Source organism: Dermochelys coriacea, chromosome 12, assembly GCF_009764565.3.
Source record: "Dermochelys coriacea isolate rDerCor1 chromosome 12, rDerCor1.pri.v4, whole genome shotgun sequence".
NCBI classification, from domain to species: domain Eukaryota; kingdom Metazoa; phylum Chordata; order Testudines; family Dermochelyidae; genus Dermochelys; species Dermochelys coriacea.
This window is the reverse complement of record NC_050079.1, coordinates 32877883-32892442: the sequence shown is the minus strand read 5'-3', so window position 1 is coordinate 32892442 and position 14560 is coordinate 32877883. Positions and strand designations below refer to the sequence as shown.

Sequence of the window (14560 nt, the reverse complement as noted above, 5' to 3'; positions counted from 1 at the left end):
ATCAATGACAAGAAATATGTGCTTACTCTTTAAAAAGAAAACCACCACAACAAAACAGCATCTTACTGAGAAACATTCAGTTTATCCTGAGTTCTGCTTGCAGCAAATTGTAACTCCTGCTTTGTTTATATTTATAATTCCTATGGGATATTCAGGAAACTTGTTGTCATTAGTAACAATACACAAGTAGCCCAAAGGCTGTGTTATGGAGTCATAAAAATATCCTAAACACATGCTTTCTGTAAGTCATCTCCTTTTTGCAGTTATAGGTATTTTAAATGTCATTACCATTTGGGTAAATAAAATAATTAGATAAATTCATGGAGGCTAGGTCCATCAATGGCTATTAGTTATGATGGTCACAGACGTACCCCATGCTCTGAGTGTCCCTAAACCTCTGACTGCTAGAAGTTGAGACTGGATGATGGGGTAGATGACTTGATTCATTTCCTTGTTCTGTTCACTCCCTCTGAAGCACCTGGCACTGGCCACTGTCGGAAGACAGGGTACTAGGCTAGATGGACCGTTGGCCATACTGGGTCAGACCATTCTTATGTTCTTATATAGATTGTGCAAAAGCAGAAGTTAGTTGCTCAATTTACTTGATATAATGGCCATTTAAAAAAAAAACATGCAGGAAGGAAAAAAGAGGAGTGCAGTCTGTGTCCAAACCTGAATCTGTATTTAATTGTTTGTTCTTACCTCTAGAGCAGAATAACCTCCTGATTTTGGTATTAAAAAGCTAAGAATTTTTGTTTGTTTGTTTTGTTTTTTGAGGAGGAGGGATGGAAATTAGGACATGGATTTAAATGTTGTAGTTTAGATCATCTTTGTCCAACTAAAAATGCATTGTTACAGTGACTGTAATGATGAATTTATAGTGATTGATTCCCTAATAGGAGCCAGCCATCTTCCTTTGATAGACTTAATATTTCCATTACTTGATGTCTGAGTAGCTAATTCAACTACATGACTAGCTGTCACTAAACCCTGGACTCTGCAAATGTTCACATCCTGTAAAATATCCATTTATACCCTGCAATTATTATATTTAGTACTAAACTATATTAAATGTCTAATAGTATTCAGCTGATAGAGTTTGGCCTGATTTATATATAAAACTCTTTTTACAGTTAAATTATAAACACTCTCCAGTAGAGCTCTAGCAGACATATTCAATTAAATAATGGTTTATTAATTGAAACATTAAATTTAAATTAGTTCCTTAGTTTAGAAAGAATATTTGAAGCATTTACTGGTGGTTTTTTTTTTTATAAGAATTAGTTTCAATTGTAAAAATCCCAAACCAACAACACATGTCATTTAATGCTTGAAATTTTACAAATTACAACTTTTGGCTTCTTCCTTGTTTATAGTGATTCATTACTAGAGCACAATGACTTGTCTGGTAGTTTATTCCTTTTTGTTTTTTTTGTCCATGAATTATTTGCAAACTGCAGTCTCAATCTTGCAAACACATAGGTGCTTAACTTTAAACTCAGGAGGAGTTCCATGGAAGTCAGTGGGAGTATTAATGTGCTTAATGATAAGCAGTGTGGAAGTGTCTGCAGCACTGGAGACTGACTTTTACAGATTTGTTCGGCATTCAGAATTGTTCTGCAAATACTTTCTGAAAGCATTTCAGCCTGTCATTGTTTGAAACCAACTTCCTTTATCTAGATGGTCTTCTATTTTCTGTTCACTAACAGTATATGTCATCTAGGATGCATGGTACTGTTTCTTGTGCCAGACTGGAACTTTTTTTACAAACAATAGATGGGAAATAGGGTTGCCAGGTGTCCAGTTTTCGATTGGAATGCCTGGTCGAAAAGGGACCCTGGTGACTCCGGTCAGCACCACTGACTGAGCCGTTAAAAGTCTGGTCAGCAGTGCAGAGGGGCTAAAGCAGGCTCTCTGTCTGACGTGGCTTCCGGAAGCAGTGGCATGTCCCCCCTCTGGCTCCTATGAGTAGGAGCAGCAATGGGGCTCTGCAAGCTGCCCCCACCACAAGCACAGGTTCTGCAGCTCCCATTGGCTGGGAACCACAGCCAATGGGAGCTGCGGGGGCAGCGCCTGCGGACGGGGCAGCACGCAGAGCCACCTGGCCGTGCCTCTGTGTACGAGGCAGAGAAGGGACATGCTTCTGCTTCTGGGAGCTCCTTGAGGTAAGCGCCGCCCGGAGCCTGCACCCCTGACCCCCTCCCGCCCTCCAAACCCCTCAGCCCCAGCCCAGAGCCCTCTCCTGTATCGCAAATCCATCAGCCCCAGCCCAGAGCCCTGTACGCTGACACCCTGCCTCAGCCCAGATCCCCCTCCCGCACTTTGAACCCCTCATTTCTGGTCCCACTCTGGAACCCACACCTTCAGCCCAGAACCCATAGTCCCTCCCAAACACCTGCCTCAGCCCGGAGACCCTCCCATACTCCAAACCCCTCAGCTCCCCCCCAGCTTGAAGCCCCCACCTGCACCCCAAATCCCTCATTCCTGGCCCCTCCAAGAGCCCACATCCCCAGCCAGAGCCCTCACCCCTCCGGCACCCCAACCTTCTGAGCCAGCCCAATGAAAATGAGTGAGTGAGGGTGATGAGAGTGAGTGACATGGGGGGGATGGAGTGAGCAGGGGCAGGGCCTTGGAAAAGAAGCAGGGCAGGGCAAGGGTGTTTGGTTTTGTGGGAGTAGAAAGTAGGCAACCTTAATGGGAAAGCAAAGAAATTTCAAGATGGCTACTTGAATAGTTGACTTTGTTAGGAAAGAAGTCAGATATGACAATCATAGTTGTTCCTTCTGACCTTTAAATCTATGAACAACTTCTGGTTGTTATGAACACCAGCAACCACACAACAGAACCACTAACCCAGGAACCTATCCTTGCAACAAAGCCCGTTGCCAACTCTGTCCACATATCTATTCAGGGGATACCATCATAGGGCTTAATCACATCAGCCACACTATCAGAGGCTCGTTCACCTGCGCATCTACCAATGTGATATATGCCATCATGTGCCAGCAATGCCCCTCTGCCATGTACATTGGCCAAACTGGACAGTCTCTACGTAAAAGAATGAATGGACACAAATCAGACGTCAAGAATTATAACATTCAAAAACCAGTTGGAGAACACTTCAATCTCTCTGGTCACTCGATCACAGACCTAAGAGTGGCTATCCTTCAACAAAAAAGCTTCAAAAACAGACTCCAACGAGAGACTACTGAATTGGAATTAATTTGCAAACTGGATACAATTAACTTAGGCTTGAATAGAGACTGGGAATGGATGAGTCATTACACAAAGTAAAACTATTTCCCCATGGTATTTCCCCCACCCCCACCGTTCCTCAGATATTCTTGTTAACTGCTGGAATTAGCCTACCTTGCATGTCACCATGAAAGGTTTTCCTCCTTTCCCCATCCTGCTGCTGGTGATGGCTTATCTTAAGTGATCACTCTCCTTACAGTGTGTATGATAAACCCATTGTTTCATGTTCTCTGTGTGTGTATATAAATCTCTCCTCTGTTTTTTCCACCAAATGCATCCGATGAAGTGAGCTGTAGCTCACGAAAGCTTATGCTCTAATAAATTTGTTAGTCTCTAAGGTGCCACAAGTACTGCTTTTCTTTTTGCGAATACACGGCTGCTACTCTGAAACTTCTGGTATGCATCTTTAAGCAAATATATATTTAGACAGGTTTTCATCAATTTCATTTTTTCACAAACAGTCTTATAAATAAACAAAATTTCATGTATAAATGTTCTTGCGAAATGAACAATTGGTGTTGTGAATAATTCATCTTTTTGGACCAAAGATTCCAATACCACTTTTGTGCACTATTTGCTCTGCTTTGTGCTCACTGCGTTGTTTGGTCCATCTGCAAGACTGCAGGAGAGGGAGATTTTGCAATAAAGTCTAAAGAACTTAGGAAATTAGATGCGAGAATGGACATGAGATGGAAGCAGCTTCAGGCTAACTGCATTGGTAATCTGCATACTATTAAGGAATAAGCAACAGCTGTTCTAAGTACAGATGGTAAGGGAAGGGTAGGGGCTTAATTCTTAAGGGAAATCCAGCACAACAAAAAGTCTCTTGTCAATCAGTTTATCATCATCATTTGTTGCATCTCATTTTGTTCAAATAATGCACCAAGTGGGGAAGTTAAAGATATGACAAAAGAAGCTGTTAACATCACAGCAATTATTATAGGCAAAGTGTGTGTCAGCTGACAGGATTTTAACCAACAGAAGGTCTATATGCAATCTTCAATGGCTCCTATGTTTTCTAATTTATTCTTTCCTCAAATGACACAGTAGATTGCATATAGACCTTCTGTTGGTTAAAATTGTGTCAGCTGACACACATTTTGCCTATAATTGTTTTAGGTTTCATGCAAAGATTTACACCAATGCAACTAAAATCAGTCTGGTTGTTTGTTTTTTTGCTTGAAACCTAAAACTGATACAAATACCAATAACTATTCATGGATTATCTATGGGAGGCATGTTTGATAGTCTCATGATAGTGAAATTCTGTATCAAAATTCTGACCGATGTTGCCTATCTGTCAATATCAGTATACCAACATGGATCGCAGACGCTCATCTCTAGTTGTTGGAACCTAAACATAATTTAGTTATCTACTTTGAGATGGGCCAAGATAGTGAATATCAACCTCTGCAGCTATAATTAATGTGTCTTCCTGCTGAACATTCAGCCTAAAATGAAATGGTGCCTAACTTTTATCACCTGGTTAGTACATGGTAGGGTAACAGTTAACACCTTAATATGTCAAGATGAAAAATGACTGTGGCATGTAGAAAAGCTAACCATCCCCAAAACAATGAATGATGTATGTGAAATAAATTAGAGATGTCATAAAGAAACACAGGAAGCTTTAGGTACCTCTGAACTTGTTTTCCCAGCCTAAGCACAGAGATGAAAAAGTTAGTTCAGCTTTTTGATGCTCTCAGTTTATATGTGAAAGAGAGCACAAGACAATGTTTCCTTAATTTAGTGAGGTCTATAAATTTAAATACTGGGTTATAAATAATCTGCAGTAAAACTTGTGAAGCTGTATAGAAAGAGCCCTGTAAAGATTGGGAGGAAGAGTTGGTAAAAGTCATCAAGGGAACAAAATTTATATTAGGACTTCAGGACTACATGATGCTAGGTGCTATACAAAACTCATCCTGATAGATGTACTGTCTAAAAATATGAAACGAAGGGTGGGAAAGGAAACAGAAGTGACATGCTTAAGGTCATACAGCAGTTTAATGCTGAGCCAGGGACAACCCAGTCAAATGCCCTATGCACTAGACCACACTATCTCTCCAGCTACCATGTTAGCTAAGAATTGATGAGTAGGGCCCTATCAAATTCATGGCCACGAAAAACATCTCATGGACTGTGAAAGTCTGGTCTCCTCCTGTGAAATCTGATCTTTTTTGTGCTTTTACCCTATACTATACAGATTTCATGGGGGAGACCAGCATTCCCCAAATTGGGGGTCCTGACCCAAAAGGGAGCTGCAGGGGAGTCACAAGGTTATTTTAGGGGGTCACAATTTGTCACCTTTACTTCTCCCTGCCTTTAGAGCTGGGCAGCTGGAGAGTGGCAGCTGCTGACTAAGGGCCCAGCTCTGCAGGCAGCAGTGCAGAAGTAAGGGTGGCATAGTATGGTATTACCACCCTTACTTCTGTGCTACTGCTGGCAGCCGCTGTGCCTTCAGAGCTGGGTTCCCAGCCAGCAACCATCACTCTACAGCTGCCCAGCTCTGAAGGCAGCACCACCGCCTGAAAAAGACCCCTGGAAGCTCGAAAGCTTGTCTTTCTCACCAACAGAAGCTGGTCCAAAAAAAGATTACCTCACCCACCTTGCCTCTCTAATATCCTGGGATCAACTTGGCTACAACAACACAGAGAGTGAATATTTTTGGTTGCATTTTACTGTTTCCTATAATTAACAGAACAAGGGGGGAAAAAGGAAGCAGGAGATTGGGTTGATAGAGAATATTTAAATTAAGGACAACATGACTCTGTGAAGGTTTTCATAATGGAAAGATACAGTGGTTAGTGATACATAACAAGCAGGAATTCTTCAGCCGATGGTGTGCAGAACTAGAGCAGAGTAGGAAGACGACTATTTAAAGGGAAACATTTGATGTTGTCAAGGAATTTGACACAACAATCACTCTCAATTGCAGTATTGTGAAAAAGCAGATAGCAATGTGATAACAGAAGACAACAAATGTCATCAGAATACTGCTGCAAACTACAGAAAGTTTCAACAGATGTTCGAGTTTACCTAGTGTTTGTTTTCCTCATGGCCTGGCCTATTATAGCCATTCACAATGGCAAAAGAGTCATAGAATCATAGAATATCAGGGTTGGAAGGGACCTCAGGAGATCATCTAGTCCAACCCCCTGCTCAAAGCAGGACCAATCCCCAATTTTTGCCCCAAATGGCCCCCTCAGGGATTGAACTCACAACCCTGGGTTTAGCAAGCTAATGCTCAAACCACTGAGCTAAGTCCGACCTGCAAGGCTAACGGCACGCATCGCCTCAGCAATGTCAAGACAATAGGTGTTCCTAGTTTAAGGCCAGATGCAAAGGAAACAAGAGCAGCGTACATTAACCTACATCACACCCTTATACTTACTGACAGGAAAGAGCTGAGAGGATGTGGCTATTTCACGGGAATTACAATGCTGTGTGTTGAAATGGTCTAGCTAGTACGTATGGCAAGTGAAGCCCCCTAGTGGACAGAACCAGTGCGGCTCAGAGCATTTTGATTATGTTGTCCTCTAATGTCCACCAGGTAAAAAAGCTTTTACCCTAATGGAGGCAGATGTAAGTATTCATATAGTCATTTGTTACACAGTTCTGTTCTAGATAACCGAAGTAATAAAATACAGTAATCTTGTGATAAAGGAAAATTAAGAATAAGTGGAGGAATGCAGAATTGAGATTTCTTTTTATTTTGGTAAATGTATTAAAAGGTGGGGTTGACCATTAGAATTTTAAAGATATAGCTATTAATGTACATTGTGAGGTGGTTGAAGCTTTTATCACCAGCTGTTGATTCCCTTAAAAGATAATAGGAGAAGATGGTAAGCACTATTTGATCTGGGCTTTCAAGGTTGGGGCTGGATTCTCCCCTTTGGCAGAGAAGTCTATGGAAGAGGTAGTATTTTTCCAGGAAATTATCTCTGCAGTTGGGAGGGTGCAGATTGTGGGCAAAAGGTGTAGTCTCCCAATCCGGCAGATCTTGAGAAGAAAGTCCATGGGTTGTAGAGGCAAAAGCTGTGTTTGTGGCTATCCCAGCTGCTCTGCTGAGTCTGACATGGCTGCGCAGTGGTCCAAACCTCCAGTAATGTGCATGCAGGTATGTGCGCGCATGCAGGTATGCGCGTGCATGCGCACACACACAGCTACAAGTACATTATGGGTTTGTTGGTGAAAATTGTATCAGTGGGATGTGCAGGTATTAGCCCATCCAAGTGTATGTGCATACAAAGCTGGGCATGCATTAGTGGAGGCCACTTTAGGGAGCCACTGAAACTCAGTCCCTGAACATAATAATTTTATTTCTACAGCATCATTAGTATGTGTGGTATTTTCTAGGCAAAATACAGGTTATTTAATTATAGGGTTACTCCTGTTATGGCATAATTATAATCATCAGGTTAATTCAATTATTCATTATTTTTATAGTCTGAAAAGCACTTTTGGTTCAGGGTGGTGGGATATGGGGCCTTTCACTTCTAGGCTCTGGGTTGGACTATAGCCAAGATTAGGGATGACTGAAGACTTAGCTGCTGTCCTGTGTAAAAGGAGTTGGTGATGTCAGTCCAGTACTGAGTGGACATATGCCCTCATCACTACTGGCATCTGTATTAATGCTAATAAACCTTCCTGTAAGTGTACAAGCTGAGGGGAGAACATATTCATCTTGGTTGGAAATGAATAGTGATGCAGATTTCTTTGGTTTACCTGCAGTTTCTGTCACACTCTCTAATTTCTTCCTGCCAGGGAATGGAAAAAATTTCAAAAGCCTATAGTAAAAACTTTAAAAGCATTACTTTTAATCTATCTTGCTTGCTCCTCCTCTCCCCTGTTTTCTATCCCATCCCCTCTTATTTTGGTTACATAGTTTTTCCCCTTTTTCTTTTCTCCATTGTGCATGTTGGCAACTGCAAAGTGAGACTGGATGAAATCGTGAACTCAGGAGTGCTGCTAGACAGAACTTTTGGAGGAGATGCATCTACTCTCAAGATGTAGTGATCAAAATTCAGCTTCACTTTGCTTCTGGCTGCAGGAAGAACAGAATGGAGTGAAGGGAGCAAGACAAGAGTGCAAAGCACAAGAACAGAAATGAAAGAGTTGGGGAGATATAATGTAAAAATCATTATAAAGAAATGTTCTCAGATAGTTCGGGCCATCTGCTGTTTTGCCATATGCCATCCGTAAGTGTCTTCACACCTGGGAGCTCAGGGCAAGGAAGGACTTTTTTTCAGGACAGACCTGTCCAGGGTATTATTCAAAGAAGGAATGGGAGATACCATTTTTTTCCCCCTGTGAGGACAAATGAAATTTTTTTTGCCCCTCGAGTTCTTGTTTTATTTTCCCCTTTTAACAAAATGATCTTAAAATATAAAAGGAAGGTATGTGGTAAAATCACTGCATTCTGAATAAATATATTGTGTACTGGAAAATGAAAACTAAGAGCACTAGGCATGAAAAACCTTCATCATTAAAACCTATAACTGCAGAAAAGAAAAATAATGTAAATGTTATACACACAACACAGCTGAAGCTCCAATTTTCAAATAGACTCCTTCACTCAAACCCAGCAAAGTACAGAAACCCAAACCCAGGCTCTCAGCTTTAAGCATGAGAGTTGCCTCACTGTAGCCATTGGGATTATTCATATGCTTAAAGATGAGCTTTCTCTGGACCGGACAGGACATTTGGATGCTCAGATTGGAACACAGGTGCCTTATTTTCAGCCTCAGGCCTCCACTGGCTAACATGCACATTATAGTGCTATTAATGCCTGCATACACACTTGAAAGGGTTCAAATTAATGGGCATTCGGGTGCATCTCACTTGTGAGGCTTTAAATTCACAAAATGCAGGTGTGAACTTCTTCTGTAATACCCAAATAACAGCAATGGGTGTCTAGTGTGGCAATTGCTGGGGTAACTATAATAATCAAGGTTATGGGATTAGCAATGAACTATACTGCATACTTTTGTGTCGTGGAAACAATACCAAAACGGAAATTAAGGAATTAAAAACACCTTGATGGCCATGATGGGGCAACCCCGTATGGCTCCGGTAAAAGAATACTGTGCCTTTCTAACCTACTAGAGTTCTTCGAATGTGTGTCCACAATGTAGTGGATAATGGAAAACTGGGTGATACATGATTTATGTGGATTTTCGAAAAGCCTTTGACAGTCATTCACAAGAGGCTATTAAGGAAACTAATACTATCATGGACTAGAAATTGGCTAATAAAAATAAAAGAGTGGAAAAGAAACCATTTGTTCCATCATGGCAAATGATTAACAGCGGGCTGCCCTGAGGACCTGTAGTAAGACTGGTTTGTTTAATATACATATAAATGATCTGAAAGGGAAGTGAAGTGATAGAAACATTTTTAGCGAACAAATTTGGTTAGTGAAGATTAGAAGAGATTGTGAGGCACTAGAGAGAGTCCTAACAAAGATATGTGAATTGGCAACATGATAGCAGATGAAAATGCACAATGGAAGGAATTTGAACTACTCATACACGTTGCTGGATTCTAAATTAACTGTAATCACTCAGGAAAAAAAGATTGGTGGGTCATTGTGAACACCTCAATGAAAACCTCTGCTTGCTGTGCAGCAGCGGTCAAAAAAGCAAACAAAATATTAGGTAGTATAAGGAAAGAAATAGAAAACAATACTGAAAACTGTATAGTGCTATGATATCAGTCAGCAGTGCACCCTCACCTGGAATACTGCGTTCAGTTCTGCTCACACTGTCTCCAGAAATATACAGCAGAAACAGAAGGGGCCAGAGAAGGGCAATGAAAATAATTAGATGTATGGAAAGACTGCTATATGGGGAGAGATTGAAAAGACCTGGTACTCCTTGGCTTATTGAGGCGATGCATGGTAAATTGGTTGCTCCTATTTACCTTTTCACAGAATATTGGAACAAGTGGATATTCAATGAAATTGAAAGGGAGAAACCTATAAAATGAAATACACAACATATAATTAATCCATGGAAATTATACAAGGTATCATTGATGCCAAGTGCTTAGTATGATTTAAAAAGGATTTGACAGTTCTATGGGCAATAAGAATTATGTTAAACAGGATGATTTTTTTATAAGAGGTATAAACTCCATTCTCCAGGGCATAAACCAACCACTAACTACTGGGATAAGGAATAAACGTGCCCTCTGGGCAGGTTATTATAAATTGTCTACTACAGGATTCCTTGTACCTTCCAATGAAGTCTTTGTCTTGCACCTTCCTATGAATCAAGTCACTGTCAGAGATACTGACTTCTGGGCTCTGGAATGGCAATCCTAAATAATTACCTCACAAATGTTACTAGTGGCAGTAATAAGTACCTTAAGATTATCCAGGCAAATTTATCACAAAGTTTAGGCAACAAATTAATACTAAGATTGTTTCCAAGATCCTACCTTTTCTGGAGTGCTGGGCCAGTACTTGTGGAATTGAGAAGCAATTATTAGTGAGTTGGTAGGAGGAATAGCCAGAATTTCAGTCTTGTACATACCTCAACTGTTGCCCACACACCATTCCTTGGTATCCCTGCCCAACAAATACCCATAAATAAAACACACCAGAGAGGTGTGTGACAGTCTACATTGCCTCACATGACTCAGCGGGAAAAGGGAGGGAGGTAAAGAAGTGGATTGATGGAAAATTGTACAAATTGCAAAGAGTCTGGACCTTTTTCATGTGCTTATTACTCATGCAGCATGACAATAACTTTTCCATGAATGGGGCTCTTTGTTATCAGTTGCCACAATTAAAACCCAACAGAAAAGACTGTTGCTGTTTAAATCACATACCAATTCCATTCACAACAGGCACATCATTATTAACTTCCAACATGCTGGGCAAATCATGTTCTCCTTTGTGGCCATTTAAATCCATGTTTTGCTGTTGTGAGCCATTCCCAAAATGTCTAGAATCTTTCTCGTGACCGGAATCTCCATTCTGTAGGCCATTGTGAGGCTTTTTCAATGGCATGATCTGTAAACCACTGGGCGTAGTTCGGTAAGTCACGGTTTTAGTGGCCCTGTCGCCAGCATGTGCTGGCTTTGCCGTGTACCCTCTTTTCTGTTTTTGAAGAGATGGGTTAATTCGCTTTCTTTTATGTGTTGACCCTTTGGCCTTCCCAGATTCAGAAGGTCTGTGTGATATTTTCTCAATGGATGACCCTCGGCTTTCTCGTAAAAATTTTGGCGCACTGGTCTGTTTCCCATGTTTTGCTCGTTTTTCTCTAGTGACATGTAGTCCATTGAACTCATCAATAAATTCCTCGCAATGCAATAGGTGATGCTCAGGTTCCCAAGTGTCCTCATTGCTTCCATAGCCTTTCCATCTGATAAGATATTCCCATTTGCCCTTTTTGTTCTTCCTTTTGTCAACGATCCTCTCAACCTAATAGAAAAAGAGGAGATACCATTAGCTGTTAGAAAGAAAAACAATTCAGTCATGAAAAACATTTAGGGCCTGATCCTCAGTTACACCAAGGTGCCTTTACACTGCCAGAGGTTGTGTACCGGGACCTTAGTGTAAATGAGAATCGGGTCCCTAATGTGAATATAAACTGATATTGCATTCTGGCACTGAACGCTGTGTACTGTCTAAGCAGGCTAATCAGAAATTTTGCCAAACAGATCGAACATGTTCTTGCTTTTTAGAAACCTCTCCGATCCCCTCTCCACACTTATAGTCCCATCAGATCCTCAGCAGACCCTGGCTGACTGTTGATGTGGCCTACCTGGCTTCTGTATATACTGCTTGATATTCCATTTATGTATCACAGCTAAATGTCCTCATTTATCAAAGAATGCTCACAAGCAGATCTGGCTGTATATATAGAGGGACTTAGCTGGCCCATTTGGTATGTTAATAGCAATCCCATTTGCAGGCACTCACCTGTTTTTCCTGTAAAGGAATCTTAACTGTAATCATGTACAACTGTGTTTTCTGAGTATGGCTAACTCTGGGAATATATGAGGCTTAGGATCAGTAAAAAATGTGTGTTGCCATTGAAACTGCATTTCTAAAATGAGACCATATTGTCATCCTCCTCAGCTGCCTCCCATTGAAAAAAGCTAAAGTGTCTTTTGCTGCACTCTTTACGCATTGAACACTCTATTCTGTGTGTATGTATGCTCTGATAGTGACGGTTCTCTTATTACCTGAACTATATGAAACCCTGATACTTCATTTCTGAAACTGTCTGGCAAAGAAATTGTACTAAATTGTGTGGTCATCCTGTACATTGAGGGCCACATTTGCAACATTGTGTGTGCACTTTTATATTTGCCAGCTCTCCCCAACTCAGATTTTTCTATGGATGCAGTGTTTGCACTGAAATTTGTGCACACACATAGCATTGTGAACTTAGCACATTTATTTTTGAAAATCTGGCCTTTGATGCCTGACACTAAACTGAAACTGATTTGCATCTGACACCAAACTTAATTCAGATCTCCAGATGTATAAGGCAAAGTTAACGACACTGGTACAGACAAAGAAAAAATTAAATGGGTTAGTGCAACAACTTCTATTGGTCCCCAGAGGTAAAAAGTCAGCATGTTTACATGAACTCAGCTTATTTTCACTTCCCCCCACCAAAAGTAAATACTTGTTTAACAGTTATCTCCCGTTCATAGATACTAAGGTCAGAAGGGACCATTATGATCATCTAGTCTGACCTCCTGCACAACGCAGGCCACAGAATCTCACCCACCCACTCCTATGAAAAACCTCACCTATGTCTGAGCTATTGAAGTCCTCAAATCATGGTTTAAAGACTTTAAGGAGCAGAAAATCCTCCAGCAAGTGACCCGTGCCCCATGCTACAGAGGAAGGCAAAAAACGTCAGGGCTTCTTCCAATCTGCCCTGAAGGAAAATTCCTTCCCGACCCCAAATATGGTGATCAGCTAAACCCTGAGCATATGGGCATTCCTTTCTGGACATATCTACTATTAGTTCCTTAACTACCCTTTAGACCACAAAATTGTCCAAATGAATTCATTTTGCACATGCATATATTGATCTGTTTGCACAATTAAATTTTTTTGCATGCATAAAATTGGTGCCCTCAAATTCTGAAGGCATGATTTAAAAAAGCATGCTGGAAAAACTGCTGACCAGAATACTTGTCAGTAATAAATTCCAAGAAACCCGTGTCCGTTCTTGGGCAGTGACTGTGTCTTCATTTATATTTGTGCCACCCTGAGCACACTTGTGGCTGTCAGTGAATAATAAAATAATATAAGCAGCCGGCTACTTCTACCTGCGTCCTTCAGTGATGCTTCAGTTTAATATTTTAGGCATCACAATTACTTATATCAGGGATCAGCAACCTTTGGCACGTGACACACCAGTGTAAGACCCCTGGCGGGCCGGGCCGGTTTGTTCACCTGGCGCATCTGCAGGTTCGGCTGATCGCAGGGCCCACTGGCTGCAGTTTGCCGTTTCAAGCCAACAGCGAACCGCAGCCAGTGGACGCTCCAGTCGGCTAAACCTGCGGACATGCCAGGTAAATAAACCGCCCCGGCCTGCCAGGGGGCTTACCCTGGTGGGCTGCGTGCCAAAGGTTGCCAATCCCTGACCTATATGATAAGGTATATGAAATCATTGAAGGAACTGAGCATCAAAAGGAGACAGTGATTAGAAAGGGGAAAGGTGGTATTTACACATTTTAAAGGGCAACTATGGGAAAGAGAATACAGATTAAGTGCAGGATTATCCAAAGAATTTGAGTCTGTATGTTTATCTTTGAATTTTCAGAGTTTTAAATCAATCTATTTAGTGCAGCATCAATAGAATCCTGAAGGAAAGAGATCCATTTGGAAAATAGAAAATAATGCATTAGAGTTAAAAAGATTACAACTATAGTACAAAACCCATTATCAGTGTCTGTGGTCTGTTTCTTAAAAGGTATAAAACAAAAGTGTCCAATGCGTTTCCAGATTAGATATAAAACCAATCCCACATATTTTTATCCATTCCCAGCTCAAAATTATGTTGAGATGTAGTAAAGGTCAAGAGTACATATTAGTAATTTATGTTCAAATACATTACATGGTTATTGTAGGTTTCCCCAAACTAAGCATTATAAACCCACGCAATTCAGATTTACGGTTAAACTGGAGGGGGGGGGGAGAGAAATCTAAACTTCTTAAGTTATGGAAATGTACAGTTAGAATACACAAACAACCTTAACTCTGCATTACACCAAGCAATAAGCATATGGTTAGGATTAAGCAATTTTACTGTTTGAGGTCCAGGTTAGC

The 14560-nt window shown here is 40.9% G+C and overlaps 1 protein-coding gene across 3 annotated transcripts in view; it reads right to left on the bottom strand.

Annotated features, from left to right (window-relative positions):
• CDYL2 (chromodomain Y like 2) overlaps positions 1–14560 on the bottom strand; it is a 94653-nt gene that overhangs the window by 28338 nt on the left and 51755 nt on the right. For all 3 annotated transcript variants that reach the window (XM_043495250.1, XM_038368219.2, XM_043495251.1), the window contains one exon: positions 11092–11686. In XM_043495250.1, coding sequence (XP_043351185.1) covers positions 11092–11686 — 595 coding nt within the window. The remainder of the gene's footprint in view (positions 1–11091; positions 11687–14560) is intronic.